Below are 14,467 nucleotides of genomic sequence, written 5' to 3'. Positions count from 1 at the left end.
TTAACCAACCAAAAACCAATATACTTAATTTTTGCATGACATTTTTTGCAATAATTTGAACATTTCTAACAATAATTATGTACCATATTTTCAAAACTGCCAATCTAGCTTACGTTTGAGTGTTTACAGAAATCATTTTTCCTAAAAAAAATTGTTTATCGTCGCTTCTCCTTATCAGGGCATTTTTTATAATATTTTTCCGAATTTCACAAATAAAAAAACTTTTAAGGGGAATTATCTTGCTAACACGTCATAAACTAAACGCCTTGGAGTATATCCTCGAAATAGGGTATCGCTCTACTTGGGCGGTGGCTTCTTTATTCGTCTGTTTTTCACTATAACTCAGTCAATTTTGAACCAATCGACTTGAAATGTTGTACACGGGTAGATACTATACCTATCTCACTGCATTCCAAAAATTGTGTCAATTGGTTCAAATTTGACTGAGTTATAGTGGAAAACAGACGAAAATAGAAGCCACCGCCCAAGTGGCGCGATTCCCTATACTCACGAAATTGCAAAAAATCTATTGAAAACCAATTTTTCATTTACCTCGGCTAAACGAATGTCTAAGTAAAAAATGACATTTGAAGGGTTTTTACCCTCGGTTTTGTTTCAGTGTATATGTAAGTTTAATGTATCACATTTTTATGAAACAGTACTATATATAGTATCACTACGATAAAAGAGTTTTATCACAAAATCTTTTGTATGAGTTTCCTGACACTTTTTTTGGTCTCGGCTAAACGAATGTCTATCACTGTATAAATAACTATTAGAATATTACCGACAACGATTTTTAAATATCTCAATAAAACAATAACGAAAAAAAAACACAAAAATGACACTCACCTGCTCGTACCGCGCCTTGTCCTTCTCGGCCATCTGCTCGTACTTGGACTTAACCTCCGGCTCCATGTCGGACCACTTTCGGCCAAGCTCCTTGGCGATGTCCCCCACGCCGTACTCCGGATTCAGCGCCTTAACCTTGTTCCGTTCGTCGTGGCAGAACCAGAAGAACGCCGACCTATTGGTTGAAAGAAGGAAAAAAAAAACGTTATTGAAGGTGATTTCAATTTTCAACTAATCTGGGTAATTTGGGGACACTTACAGTGATCGCTTCGGTGCGTTGGGGTCCTTGAATGCCTTTCGCTTCTTGCCGCGGCCGACCACGGTGCCCTTCGGGGGGACGTAGTTCTGCATCTCCAGCTCGTACCGCTGCTTGTCCTTCTCGGCCATCTCATGGAAGCGCTGTTTCTCCTTGTCCAACATCGTCTGGCGCAAAGAGAGGGATGTGGAAAATTTGTGGTAGTCGGGTGTGTTCGGTGAAATGGGTGAGGGGGGAGGCGAAATTGGGGGCCAATATGGTAACGATAATCATAACCAATGCTGGAAATCTTGAACGTGATAGATGGTAGTTTTGACCTCTTTCCGAAAGAACAACATATTCCTAAATATAAACTACAGTTTTTCTGTACATAACATCCGCATTTTAGACTTAAGAATAACTATTTTTTTCTCCAACTTCAACTTCAAACTTTATTCAAAACTCAAAATAAAGTTATTGATCAACAAAATAGCAGCTTTAAATTTCCTTCGATCGCTGTTTTATTTGCCCTTGACGTATGTTTCCAACCAACCCTGAAAATTCGTCCATCCTAGAAAGTGCATATCTTCAAACACCCCTTCCTCTCCTGGAGCCACCCATTTTCGCTTCAATTGCATTTTATCTCCATCGCTTTTAAATCTTACAACTCGGCCGTGTCACCTACGTCCCTTGGTGTGGCCCCTCGACAAAACCGAAATCCAATCCATCTATAGGTGTCTCGGGAAAACCCCAGGACGATGACAGAGGCCGGCGACGTGCGCTCGCCGTGCGTTTTTTATGGCCTTAGTCCGCATGTGCCGGCATTGTTGTCGCACTGCTGCTGCTGCGGCAGCAGGTCGAACGCTTTCCCTCTGCACAGCGCTCACCATCTCCCTTTGGAACTGGCAATAGGTACAGTGTTGGTCAAAGCATTTGCTATGCAATCATTTGTTTTATTTCCTTTCGTCTGCCATTCAAGCTGATATAACTGGAGCTATTCGAAGGTACATTGTTTTCAGAAAAAAAAAGTTCTTTGAAGTAGTCTCTGTGGGATTTGAACCCAAGGCTAGTGTAGCGTTCGTTTGACGCTTAACGCAACTGAACCATATAACAACGTGAAGCAAAGTATACATAATATCGAGGCTGGTAACGAAAACTAATGTTTTTAGAAAAAAAAAACTTTCATCAGGTGTCTCCAAGTATTTTACAAAACTTTTGGTTTCTAGTGGAATTATAAACACAAATCTTAGCAATGCTGTCGGAGGAAGTTGAAGCGAAAACTTTATACGGTTAATCAAAATAGCTTGATAATAGCTTGGATACTCTTTTGTTGACCTTCACTGCATATAAAAGTTGAGGATCGACCCATGGGCTGAGTGTGCCTTCTATTTTTCCACCCGTCATCCCCTTCTTGTTTGCTGATTTCAAACGCATTCTTCCATCATCTCACACACGTGACCGACCACCACCACCGGTATTCAAAGTCACCAGGCATACGGCAGGAAGGATACAGAGCAACAGCCAGTCAGCTAGCCAGCCAGACCTTAATGATAGGTTGGTGGTGCAGCGCGCAAGTAATTTTCACACCAAAGTGCTTCGGGTCTGGCTGGGCTGCCGGCAGGGTGTTCCCTCTTGCGATAATCGCTATTACGTCCGGGCGCCTCCCACGCGACACACATTGCTTCTGCTGCTGGTCTCTGTTGACGCACTTCCTTCAAGTTCCGGTCGCATGCAGTGCAGGCAGATGCATACACTTCGGGCTAGCTAGCCCATAAATCACACGGCGGTGTAATTCGTAATTGGAATTAATCTTCTCTCCCGCGGATGGTGGGAGAAGCAATCTGCTTGGTGCGATTCCATGCCAAGGCGGAAGGCGGTGTGCGGTACCAGATGTTGGATAGTTGCGTCATTCGTCATGAAAGGGAAAGGATGGAGCTTCGAAGAAATTGATGGAATCAGCTTTCTACAGGTATCCAAGCATGATTTCCTTCGCTGTTCTTGTTTAGAGTAAACTTCAATATCAATAATTTAAATTATTGTTTTCTCAATACACCTTCGCTCAAAATCGGTGAGCTCGTTTCATACTACTTTTTCTATTTATTATTACCCGTTAAATTCTCCCTCTTTTTGTATTATGATCTATTGTTGGAACAGAATTAAGTACTATCTGTATGAACAAAGGCAGGCTAGCTCGCCAAATGCTAAACGGTTAGTACTGCAATCCTTGTTTTGATTTGCTTTTCAGTGCATAATTCCATGATAGTAAAAATATCTTGTTATAATCTTCTAGATACAGTCATTTCTTACACACCCTGAATCTCCTTAAATACCATTTTCTAAGAAAATCAAAACATTTGTACCGGAAGCCGGGATCCCACATGTTCCTTAAGCTCATCCTTGTTGACCAATTCTTGTTAACTTTGGACGGTGCATACTGGTAGTTGGAATTTTAAATTATCTTTTACAAATATGTCAGACTTTAGTTTTTAAGTTTCATGAGAGTTTCACAAGCGTTTCGAAAAGGTCCTCGGAGGTTCCAGGCAACTTGTAAGGGGAGATTCCTATATATTTCAGAGGCGTATCAAGGCCTTTCGGGGAATTACAGGTTCCGGAGGGATCTCCGTTGGCTTAAAAGGATGTCCCTCCAATCCCTGAAGTCCCCTCTGGAACGCCTTTGCAAAGGCCTGAGAACTGAAAACATCCTTGAAGCCCCATGAAACGCCGCTGAAATTCCCTGAATCGGTTCAGAAACCCCTTGAAAACCTCTGGCACGCCCCTGAACTTCCTGTAACACCCTTGGAATCCCCTGGAACTTCTCTGAAACCTCTGGAACACCCTTGAAATCCTCAGGAACACACCTGAAACCCCCGGGAATATTCTATAGCCCCTGGAAAGGCCCCGAAACCCCTTGAAACCCCTGGAACGGCCATGCAACTCATTGCAACCAAGGATGGAAATACTCACTTCCAAAGAGTTACACTTATTTGCTTTCTTCTCAGCTCTGAAGCATGCTATCAAAAAACAGTGCATGGAGGACTATTACCATGTAGTTTTATGCAAAAGTTTGCCCAGTAATTTAAATTCACTTCGTGGAGACTTGCGTTCATAGCTCTCTCACGACTTTGGTATGTGTGTGCGACCCTTGCTTTATTCGTCAAACTACAAGGTAAAAGTCCTCCATACACTGTTGTTTGATAGCATGATTCAGAAAATAGCAGGTGAATGGAACTCCTTGCAAGTGAGTGTTTCCATCCCCGCCTGTAACACCCTGCAATACTCTTGAAACCGTTTTGGAAACTGCCGGAACTCTCCAGAACGCCTCTGAAACCCCTTGAAACCCTCTGGAACGCCTTTAAACTCCCTGAATCGCTCCAAAAATTCAATTGAAACCCCTGGAGAGCCTCTGAAATTCCCTTGAAAACTCCTGAAACTCTCCAGAACACCCTTGAAACCCCTTGATACCCTCTGGAGCGCATTTAAACTCTCTGGAACGCCACTGAAGTTCATTGGAACATCCCTGAAACATTTTGAACGCCTGGAAAACCCCTCTAACGTCCCTGAATGCCCCTGAAACTAATCAGAAATCCTTATAATGATTGAAAAAAAAACGCCTGAAACAGCCTTGAAATCCCTTGAAAACCCCTTTGAATACTCTTTAAACTCCTTGAAACCCCCTGAACCGCCCTTGAATTCCGATGGAACGCCCCTAAAACTCCCTGAAACACACCTAAAACGCGCCAGAAACCCCTTAATTCGAGAAAAAAAATCTGATGGTATGTGGAGCGAACCTGGTTTAATAGTTAGAACACTTGACTATCACGCCGAGGACCTGGGATCGAATCCCGCTCCCGACAAGCTAACAAAATGTGGGTGCTTCCTTCGGAAGCGAACTAAAGCCGTGAGTCGCGAGATGAACAACCAGACCAAAAATCTCGTTAATAAAGATAAAAAACATCTGGTAGTCGTGGAGCGGACCTGGTGTGATGGTTAGAACACTTGACTATCACGCCGAGGACCTGGGATCGAATCCCACTCCCGACAAACTCGCAAAATGTGAGTTCTTCCTTCGGAAGGGAAGTAAAGCGTGGGTCCCGAGATGAACTAGCCTAGGGCTAAAAATCTCGTTAATACAGACAAAAAAAAAAAAAAAAATCTGGTAGTAATGCTTAATAACAGTTTAAGGTGAATATATGACGAAGCCACAGCTCAAATTTTCAAGACCACAAATCTGACGAACCGAAAGTCCTATTGCGTTGAAAAGTTAATCGATTGGTCACCACCAGCGGGTAACCAATCGATCAACTTTTCAGCGCAGTCCGGCATTCGGTTTTTCGGATTTGCGGTCTTGAAAATTTGAGCAGTGGCTTCGTCATATTCATATTCTATTCACCTTAAGTAATACCAGTGTTCAACAATTGGATCATGGATACATAATGAAAGTGCGATGAATAAAAAAATCTATTTGATAAAATCCCAATGAAAAGGTAATTTTAAACAACGCAAAACTGTTAAGGATATCCTTCCGGTTTTTGTAATTATGGTGTGATCTTGATATATATTACTGGTTTGCCAGCAAAGCTTATTTTGTATCAACGATTTCTTAATTTCAAGATTAAATACGTGTCGTTAGAGACACAGTTTTGTAAATAAAGCGGTGCCATATCGTGGCACTTCTATGTCAGCCGTTTAAATTATACACGACTGATTAAATCATAGTTGAAGTTCGATTTACAAACACATTTTTATAAACTGTTAAACCATTGACGAATTACCCTAATATTCCCTACCAACGGATTGCATCACCCACCAAAGATGGCTACCATATCTCTCATCTTTCCCACTAACAAAACATCCTCCAAATGATGGATTGATGATTGTGAACATGCAGAGATATTCTCGGGCCCATATAGCCGAAGCGTAATGGAAATATTCACAACTCTTTAGTCATAGAGAATTACTGTACATGCCACAAGATATACGAATGCAAAATGGTCAACTTACAATGTTTTCATTTAGCAACTGTGAGCACTTTCATAGAACAAACTGTTGGGACATAACACTAAGCAAAACAAAAAGTAGAACCAATGCCAACCAAACGTGTAAGAATTCTGCCAAAAAAACCCAAAGTCCATCTAGTTCTACATACCTTCAATGATGAACTTTTTTCATATAGGTAAGTTCTGAACAGTGTGAAAGGTAAATATTGTCTACGAGTCGACAAGGCTTAACACATGGTGTCAATGTATGCATAATATTTATCGAGACTTTTGAAGTATGCAGAAGTCTTCAACAAACTTTTGAACATAATTTTTTACCGTCTTTTCGAATAAGCAAAATACCCTCTTCGAATGAGTATAATGAGTTATTGCGCCTTTAGATTCCGCCTTCTAATGGTTATCACTTGACAAATACATACGCGTACTTCGGCTAGGGCACGTACGCCGGTTCCAGCCAGTTTAAGGAAAATCATTAAAAAATAATCAATAACCCTATGAAAACTACCGTTTTGTAGAACAAAATACAGAAAATCAAGCTAATACTTGATGTTTGTATTAATTGTGGCACTGGTTAAAATAGAAGCATTAAGTTAGTGCTGGTCATATTCACAACTTTTGTTTCTATTTTGGCCAATCGCGTCTATTTCTTATGAGAGTGGCCGAATTAGAAACATTTTGGTCAAAATTGATATAGGGTTTTGTTGTTCTTTAATTCGTCATGGTGGGTTTTTTGAAACTTGTTGAACTAAGAGTTAGCTTCAAATCCTTACCAACCAAGGCTGAATTATTTGGTCAAGTTTCCGGCAATTTGGCCGAAAAAAAAACCCATGACGAAGAAAACAAACTTGCCGATAACACCCTTTGTCACCCTATGAGAGCTATTTTTATTAGGAAAATTTTGTTTTCTGTAATTTTTGGATCAAATTTGATGATTTTATCAACTGTTACCACATTACAGCCGATTCTTTTTGTACGGGTGGTCTTTTTGCTATAACTATTTTTAACCTATAGGCTTGATACTTCATACACGGATAGTACTGGCCGTGTCTCTCTGTGAACAAATGTTCATGTGAATTGATTCAAAATTGACTGAGTTATAGCAAACATATGACCCGTGTAAAAAATCGGCTGTGTAACAATAGGATCTATCAGTAACAAATAATTTATACCGATTAGTCATAGGATGTAAAACAATGACCTAACTCGCAATAATAGCGTTTCTTTATTCACATTTTTCGCTTACAACAAAGCCCCATAAACGTTTTTGATTATATGTTCTTCAGGGAACCATAAATCAGAAATTTATGAACATCATTAAGTGTATGTCTAATGCAGTTACTGTAAATAAAAACTTGCAGATTTGCTATGACCACGTCCTTACAGTAATGGTATTCTACCTGAAACTGACGTTGTCTAACAATTAGTTACATTTCGTGAGCGATGGTTGTAGTAGTCCACTACATATACGATTCGCAGCAAATTCTCAACGATTCAACCCTGAGTTCTGAAAAGCAATCTTATCAAATGTTTTGCAATTGCAACCCTGATGAGCAGCCAGTCTCCGGCTAGCTATTAGGTGCTTTGGCATCATAGGCAAAGAGCCTAGCTGCTGCAAAATCCAACCATCCGGCTACGAGGCCAGAGCAACGTGAACGATCCAATATTCCTTGCCGTCCCCCTTTCCCAACACCTCCCCCCCCCCTTCCTCTTCTACATCCACTGACTGTATGTAGAAAATATCTTCTATGGGTATGTTTATCCAGCCGAGTTGTCGGGTGAGAAAAGAGAGTCCCCAGTCCTGGTTGCTGCTACTATTATTGTACATAGCACCGGAGCGCTTGAACATACATGCTTTTCCCACATCGATCCTATTACCCATTCCACCGGACGAGTAGTGCAGAAAAACCCACCCAGCCAGGACCACCATTCCTCCCGGCCTTCTTTCCTCGAACCGGGCAGGAGCAGCAGCACATCAGCGCAGGACTCGACACAGGAACCAACCGAGGCGGCGGCACCCTCCCGGCCACCCCGGATTTTATGTGTTTGTATGTACCTCCACCTTTCGTCTTCCTAGTTATCCTGGAACCCCCCAACCCCTCTCCACCTCCTCCATCGTCCGCCACCCCGCACCATCGCAGCGAAGCAGGATCCTCCATCATCGCTGGTCCGCCATCGAGCGCGAACGTCGTCCTGTTTTTCCGTGCCAGCAAGTTTTCTGAGAATAGAGCGCCCTCCGTCGTTTTCGCGAACCGCGCTCCACTTCCCTACCCCCCATTCCTCACCCTCAATCCGACTCTGGCTCTGGCGCTGACGCTGTTATGCTGCTTTCATTGATTTTTCCGAAAAAGGAAATGAAAGAGCGCTGGTGCTGGCTGGCTCGTTGCTGTTGTTGCGCCCCGTTTGGAAAATATCGTACTCGGTGACGAAAATATCATGGTGGGGACCCGGGGGTTGGGGGTCCGGGGTCGCTCATGGTAAAACGCGCACAAAATTTATATTATATACTTATGTGCAGCAATCGAGGCGGCAGCGGCAGCAGCATACAGAACACGACGACGTCGTCGTCGTCGTTTTGTGCCTTTGCTCCCCGGTGGAGCTGTTGGTTGGTGGTGATAGTGTTCCACTTGCCTTGTCGTCCCGATTTCTGTTTGGGGGTCGTCCACGAATTGCGATACGTTCTGCATGTTCTGGTTCGGGTATTACACTTCCACGTGTTACATGACATAGTCGTTACAAAGACCAGATGAAGTGACGAAATGTGTTACTTTAGCGTTACGTGATAAATGGCGGCCACCTTAGTTCTGCCACCATCAAGCCTTCCAGCGATGGAACACATCGGCCGGCGATCCAACCAAGAGGACGAGACCAGCTTTCTGATTACTCCGGCCCGGTCGTACGATGGCATTTTGCAAAACATGCCCCAACTCTGGGCGGCTACGGTAAATCGTTTTGAAGCAGAGGAGCGTTACTAGCAGCGTTACTCTGAATGTTAGGATCGATGAAACTGTTAAGTGACTGCTTTGAGAACTATCCCTCGGTTAAATTTACAACTTTCTGTAGAAGGTGATTCCTTGATTTCTTCTCTATTCAATAAGCCATCATCAATAAGTTTGTTTGTTTGTTTATTATCGACACTTTACACAATTGTGCATTCGTGTCGCATATCATCATCATCAATAAGGCATTATAGTACAAAAGCTTCTGCTGAACCTTAACTCAAAGACAGCTTTCAGTCAGTAACTATCGAAATGCTCCAAGAACACTAAGCTGAGAAGTAGGCTTTGTCTCAACGATGACGTAACACCAGAAAGCAGGAGAAGTAATATCTACAGACCTTTTTTCAATATTTCCTTAGAATCCATATTATTTTAATAATATGGAACGAGCTCAACGATAAATATCCATTCAAATATCTAGTGGTTATGTGCTTCTTATCGACGCGAACAAAAGTGGCATCTAGCCGCTAACTGACTTCGTCCGCTCACTTACTACTCTCTCTCTCTCTCTCTCTTCTTGGCGTAACGTCCTTGTTGGGACAAAGCCTGCTTCTCAGCTTAGTGTTCTATGAGCACTTCCACAGTTATTAACTGAGAGCTTCCTTTGCCAATGACCATTTTGCATGCGTATATCGTGTGGCAGGCACGAAGATACTCTATGCCCAAGTCAAGGAAATTTCCCTTACGAAAAGATCCTGGACCGACCGGGAATCGAACCCGTCACCCTTAGCATGGTCATGCTGAATACCCGTGCGTTTACCGCCTCGGCTATACGGGCCCTCCCACTTACTACTACTCTCACTGAACTGCTCCAACTTCGCGCGACTCAACCGTAAAAAAAGCGGAAAAATGCGAAACATGATCGCATCCTGCCTCTGACTGGCTTCGCCACCACTACTCTAGCTGAAATCTTTCATCAATATCCTAAAACACGTTGGAGTGGCACTTCGCATCCAGTTTGACTTCCTATTCCGCAGCGCAGAACCGTATCATGTTCCACGGGTCAGTTGGTCAAAGCGCCGCACTTGCTATACGCAGTCGTGGGTTTGAATCCCACCAGAAACAAGTGGTTTTTTTTACAAATTAACTTCTCAATTTGTCATTTGTCGCATTTTAGATTGTGCCTTCAAATGCTTCAACAATTATGACAATCACTTTTACTTTTTCTATGAATGTTTACAAACTGTCGTTGTGAGGCAAAGTATTGAGATTTCATTATTCCTTTACATGTATTGGAAAAAAACAATAAAGTTTATCCTCACTTTAACTAGGGTATAACTTTTTTCAGACGTTGGATCACTTTGCGGTCTTCGACAAAGTTGTTTGGCATATAGTCACCTACAATAGTACCAAAAGGTTTGATGATTGAACGCTAACAGCGCCACCTAGCGGTAAAAATCGAAAACCTAAAATTTCGGCATACATTTGGCCAAGTTTTCCCATACAAACTTGAAGCGTTTTGAGCGCCCCTTTAGACTTAATTGATTTTGCTCAAAATTTGAACGTAGCTTTTGGAAGTCCAAAACAACTAATTTAGGAGGTAAGACTTGGCATTTTTCGATTTTTTTTTCATATACGTGTGGGCCACCTTAATAAACATGCCTATGTTTTTGATGACATTCCAAATAAAATCTAGCATAATACAATATGGGTAATTCTTGCTGAGACCGGCGCACTATTTACTCCTTGTCCTCAAAAATGTTTGAGGTGGCGATTTTCTGAAAGTCTTCGTTAAAAAGTAAGGAAAATGCATTTGATTAGTCAAATTGATGGACCCCCCGTTAGTTAGAGCCACAACAATTTTTGCAGACCCCTCGATTTTGGTCAAATGGTGGCTCATTTAAACCGTTATAACTCGAAAGTTTCTCCAAAAACTACCTCTAAACGATAGATAAAAAAGACATCTCTAATTTTTTTTATATCAATCTATCTAGGTATCTATATATATAAAAATGCAGTGGCATACGTGGGACCGCGCATAACTCGCGAACGGAACGTCAGATTTGGGTCATCTTGGTTTTGTTCTGTTAGTTTTCACCCAAGGAAGGTTTATGAGGCAAAAAGGATGAAGAAATTGAGAGTTTTTAAAAATCAATTTTTCATGTAGTTTGCGTACGAGGACTTGGCCTTGAAAAGTCAAAAAACGCAGTAGGCAAGACAAAGTTTGCCGGGGTCAGCTAGTGTTATGTAAATGTCTCAGCTTTCAAATGATGCAAACATTCTGAAAATCGGTGGTTGCCATCATGGTAAAACAAAGTTTTGGTATAAAAATCCAAGATGGTGGCCAAACTCAATATGGCTGACCCAAATTTTTATTATTGTAAATAGTAGCTCTATCTTTCGTCGTTTCAACAACAATTCGTTTTTAGGAGGTTTCTGGAGAAACTTTCGAGTTATAACGGTTTAAATGAACAACCATTTGACCAAAATCGAGGGGTCTGCAAAACTTTTTTTGCGATGAATTTCAGAAAATCGCCACCTCGAACATTTTTGAAGACAAGGTGTAAATAGTGGGCCAGTCTCAGCGAGAGTTACCCATATAATTAAAAAAGCTCTATTCTGCAGCAACGATAGTTGCTGATCGAGCCGCTATATATAATAGGGTGGCGTAGCGAACCACTTGGGCAGCGGCCGGTATTTTGGGCACTCTTCGCTATAACTCAGTCAATTCCAAACCAATTGACTTGAAATTTTGTACACGGCTAGATACTATACGTATCTCATCGCGTTCTAAAAATTGTGTGAATTGGTTTAGAATTGACTGAATTATAGCAGAAAAGTGCTCAAAATAGGACCCCTGCCGAGATGGTTCCACTTTCCTACCTAGAATACATTAGCAATATCTTTCTCTCCTATGACTCTCTGGAAGCGTTCTGGTCAATAAAACAGATGAAGCACTTAGTATAGTACTTCCTGAACGGGATGCGCCAAGTTCTCTGAGTGCTTTGTTCAAACGCTCATACATCATCACCATAGCTTGGGCTCCTTCACATTGCTGGATTCCGGGCAATCAGAAAGCGGACTCTCTTTGGCTAAGGTGGGCGCTAAAACGGGGATATTTACGAGCATCAAATCACTGCATCATTGCATTGAGTAGGGTAGATTGGTTGCACTCTGTCATTACACAGGTGTCAAAGAAACCATGGCTCAAAAGGTTATGCAATTCATGTAATGTGTCGTTTGATTTCCAACCACTATTTCGTTGAAAGCACATACCTTCCATATTTGGCTCGCGGAAAATAATATCTGTTTATGCAGCGAAGTTTACCAGGATATTGAACTTGTCGTGTGGGCGTAGGGTTGCGATGAGCATCGTGAGGTCAGATCTGAGTTGTATGATACACTTCGGGTCCGAGAAAAACAACCGAAGCCTATTACATAAGTGTTGGCAATCCTTGATTTGTAGTGCATGAATCTTATTTATTCGTTCTCAAAACGTGTTGATGTCAGAGTTTGACTGTTGTAGGTTCACTGGTCCACATTTGCTTGCATCCTCCCTAGACAAATCCAACTTGCTGTTTATAATTTAACGAGGGAAAAGTGATTTATTTAATTGATTGAACTGATAACGCTGCATTCTGTAGCAACGAACACTAACTTTGAAGTGCCACAGAGCTTTTGTAGGGTGTGAATCGAAGGTTGGTTTAACAAGTGAATATGGTGAAGTGAGGATTGAACGGTGATGAACAACAATTCGGCTAGCTGCTGCTTTGGTGTGGTTGCATTCGTCGTACGCAAAACGAGAAATATTGCCAACTCGTAAGTGGAGTGAAATTGAAACGTGAAATTATTCGCTAAAGAGGCTGGTTATAGATAGTTTACATCAATTTGCTTGCATCTAATGAGGCACTGGCAAAGGTAAGTAGGAATATCTGTGTTGATTGGCTACTTTCCATCCGATGTGACGGGAATTAGCGCATTAATTCAAGTACATTTTTTCCCTTCAAATGATCCAAAAATTCGTAAAAAAAAACTCAGCTTTTTTACAAAAAAGGCTGTTTAGGGGCTGTCCATTAATTACGTAAGGGTTTATGGAGGGAGGGGGGGTTTGATAAATCTTACGCGCCATACAAAAATGTTTGGGTTTTCATACAAAAAATCTTACAAGGGGGGGGAGGGGGTATCGAAAAATCGCTAAAATTCCCTTACGTAATTAATGGACAGCCCCTTAGTGTTCCATAAATCTGAGAAAATTGACGAGTTTGAGAGTTTTATGTGTATGCCCCAGTCACTGTGCGTAGTTTGTTGAGATCCCACTTAGTAATCTCCTGGTCGTCCAGTCAAATTTTCTCCAATCAGATTTTCTTTAAAATGTTTTCAGTTTTCTTCTAGGATCATCTTCAGACCTCGGTAGGAACGCTTTCAGGTTCTTCTAAGGAAACTTTCGTACAGAAACCATTCACTTTTCTGATTGTTTTCGTCTTCAGTGTCTCGTACTGGCTGTCGTTTTGACTGAGTTGGGTCAAGTGCGAGACACTGAAGATAACCTTTCAGTTAAGGTCGAAATACGTATCTGTCAAAGGATGCAAATTCTTAGCGGAATTAAAAGTTACAGCACTTAACCCGATTTTATTTTTAGCAATTTCTCCAAATTCCTCCTACAAAGTCTGATAAACTCCCTTTAGGAAAACCTTCCATTTAGCATTGTCGTGAGGATTCTCTTAACCTTCCTTTTGCATCACGTTGGCAGCAGCTCGCTGACGTAGTGTACAGTTTGGGTCAAAAATGACCCTAATGTCAAAGGAGGGTTAATATGTTGCCTAGAAATTACTAGTTGACATCAGGATGGGAAATGTCACGGACAAATAACACAGAGCAAATATTAAATGACATTTACATGATATTTTCCATCCCTGGATAAGATTATGGTCAATTCTAATGCTTTGTACCAATTTAAAAAAAACTCGAATTGGATGTAATGTTGCAAATGAGTCTACGAAATCACTTCAACGCTTCATTCATTTTGTGAGAAATTATAACGCCATATGCTCCAAACGCATCCAAACAAATCAACGTTAGAAAATCAGTGAAAGGGCCCATAATTGTACGCACAGTCATTCATCGGTTCGGGTCGTTTCTTCGTATGTAGACTGTAGAGGTAGACGCCTGATGGCGCGTCGTCGAAATCGAATGAATCATTAATTTGCTTCGACGGCGTGATCGACGGTGTTGCTACTTTTGGTGATTCATTTACCAAGTTGATTTCATTCGATTTTATTCAATTTGAGCGAAATCAATCGAAATTCGTTCGGGCAATCCGGTAAAGTAGGCTCTGAAATTCCAAATACGCAGAGCCTACTTTATCGGACTTACCAAACACTGAAACAAATTTCCACGATCTTCGTGAATGAATTCCGATTAGGAATTATCGAAATGTCATTTCTGAA

General features: G+C 41.5%; 1 protein-coding gene across 2 annotated transcripts in view; it reads right to left on the bottom strand.

Annotated features, from left to right (window-relative positions):
• Positions 1-14,467, bottom strand: part of LOC109415242 (high mobility group protein DSP1) — a 116,837-nt gene that overhangs the window by 14,277 nt on the left and 88,093 nt on the right. For both annotated transcript variants that reach the window (XM_062844228.1, XM_062844229.1), the window contains exons 3-4: positions 1,112-1,275; positions 853-1,027 (exon numbers count right to left, since the gene is read on the bottom strand). In XM_062844228.1, the coding sequence (XP_062700212.1) occupies positions 853-1,027; positions 1,112-1,275 (339 nt within the window). The remainder of the gene's footprint in view (positions 1-852; positions 1,028-1,111; positions 1,276-14,467) is intronic.

The sequence above is a fragment of the Aedes albopictus genome, chromosome 1 (assembly GCF_035046485.1).
Source record: "Aedes albopictus strain Foshan chromosome 1, AalbF5, whole genome shotgun sequence".
Taxonomy (NCBI): domain Eukaryota; kingdom Metazoa; phylum Arthropoda; class Insecta; order Diptera; family Culicidae; genus Aedes; species Aedes albopictus.
This window is presented reverse-complemented; position numbering and strand designations above follow the sequence as displayed.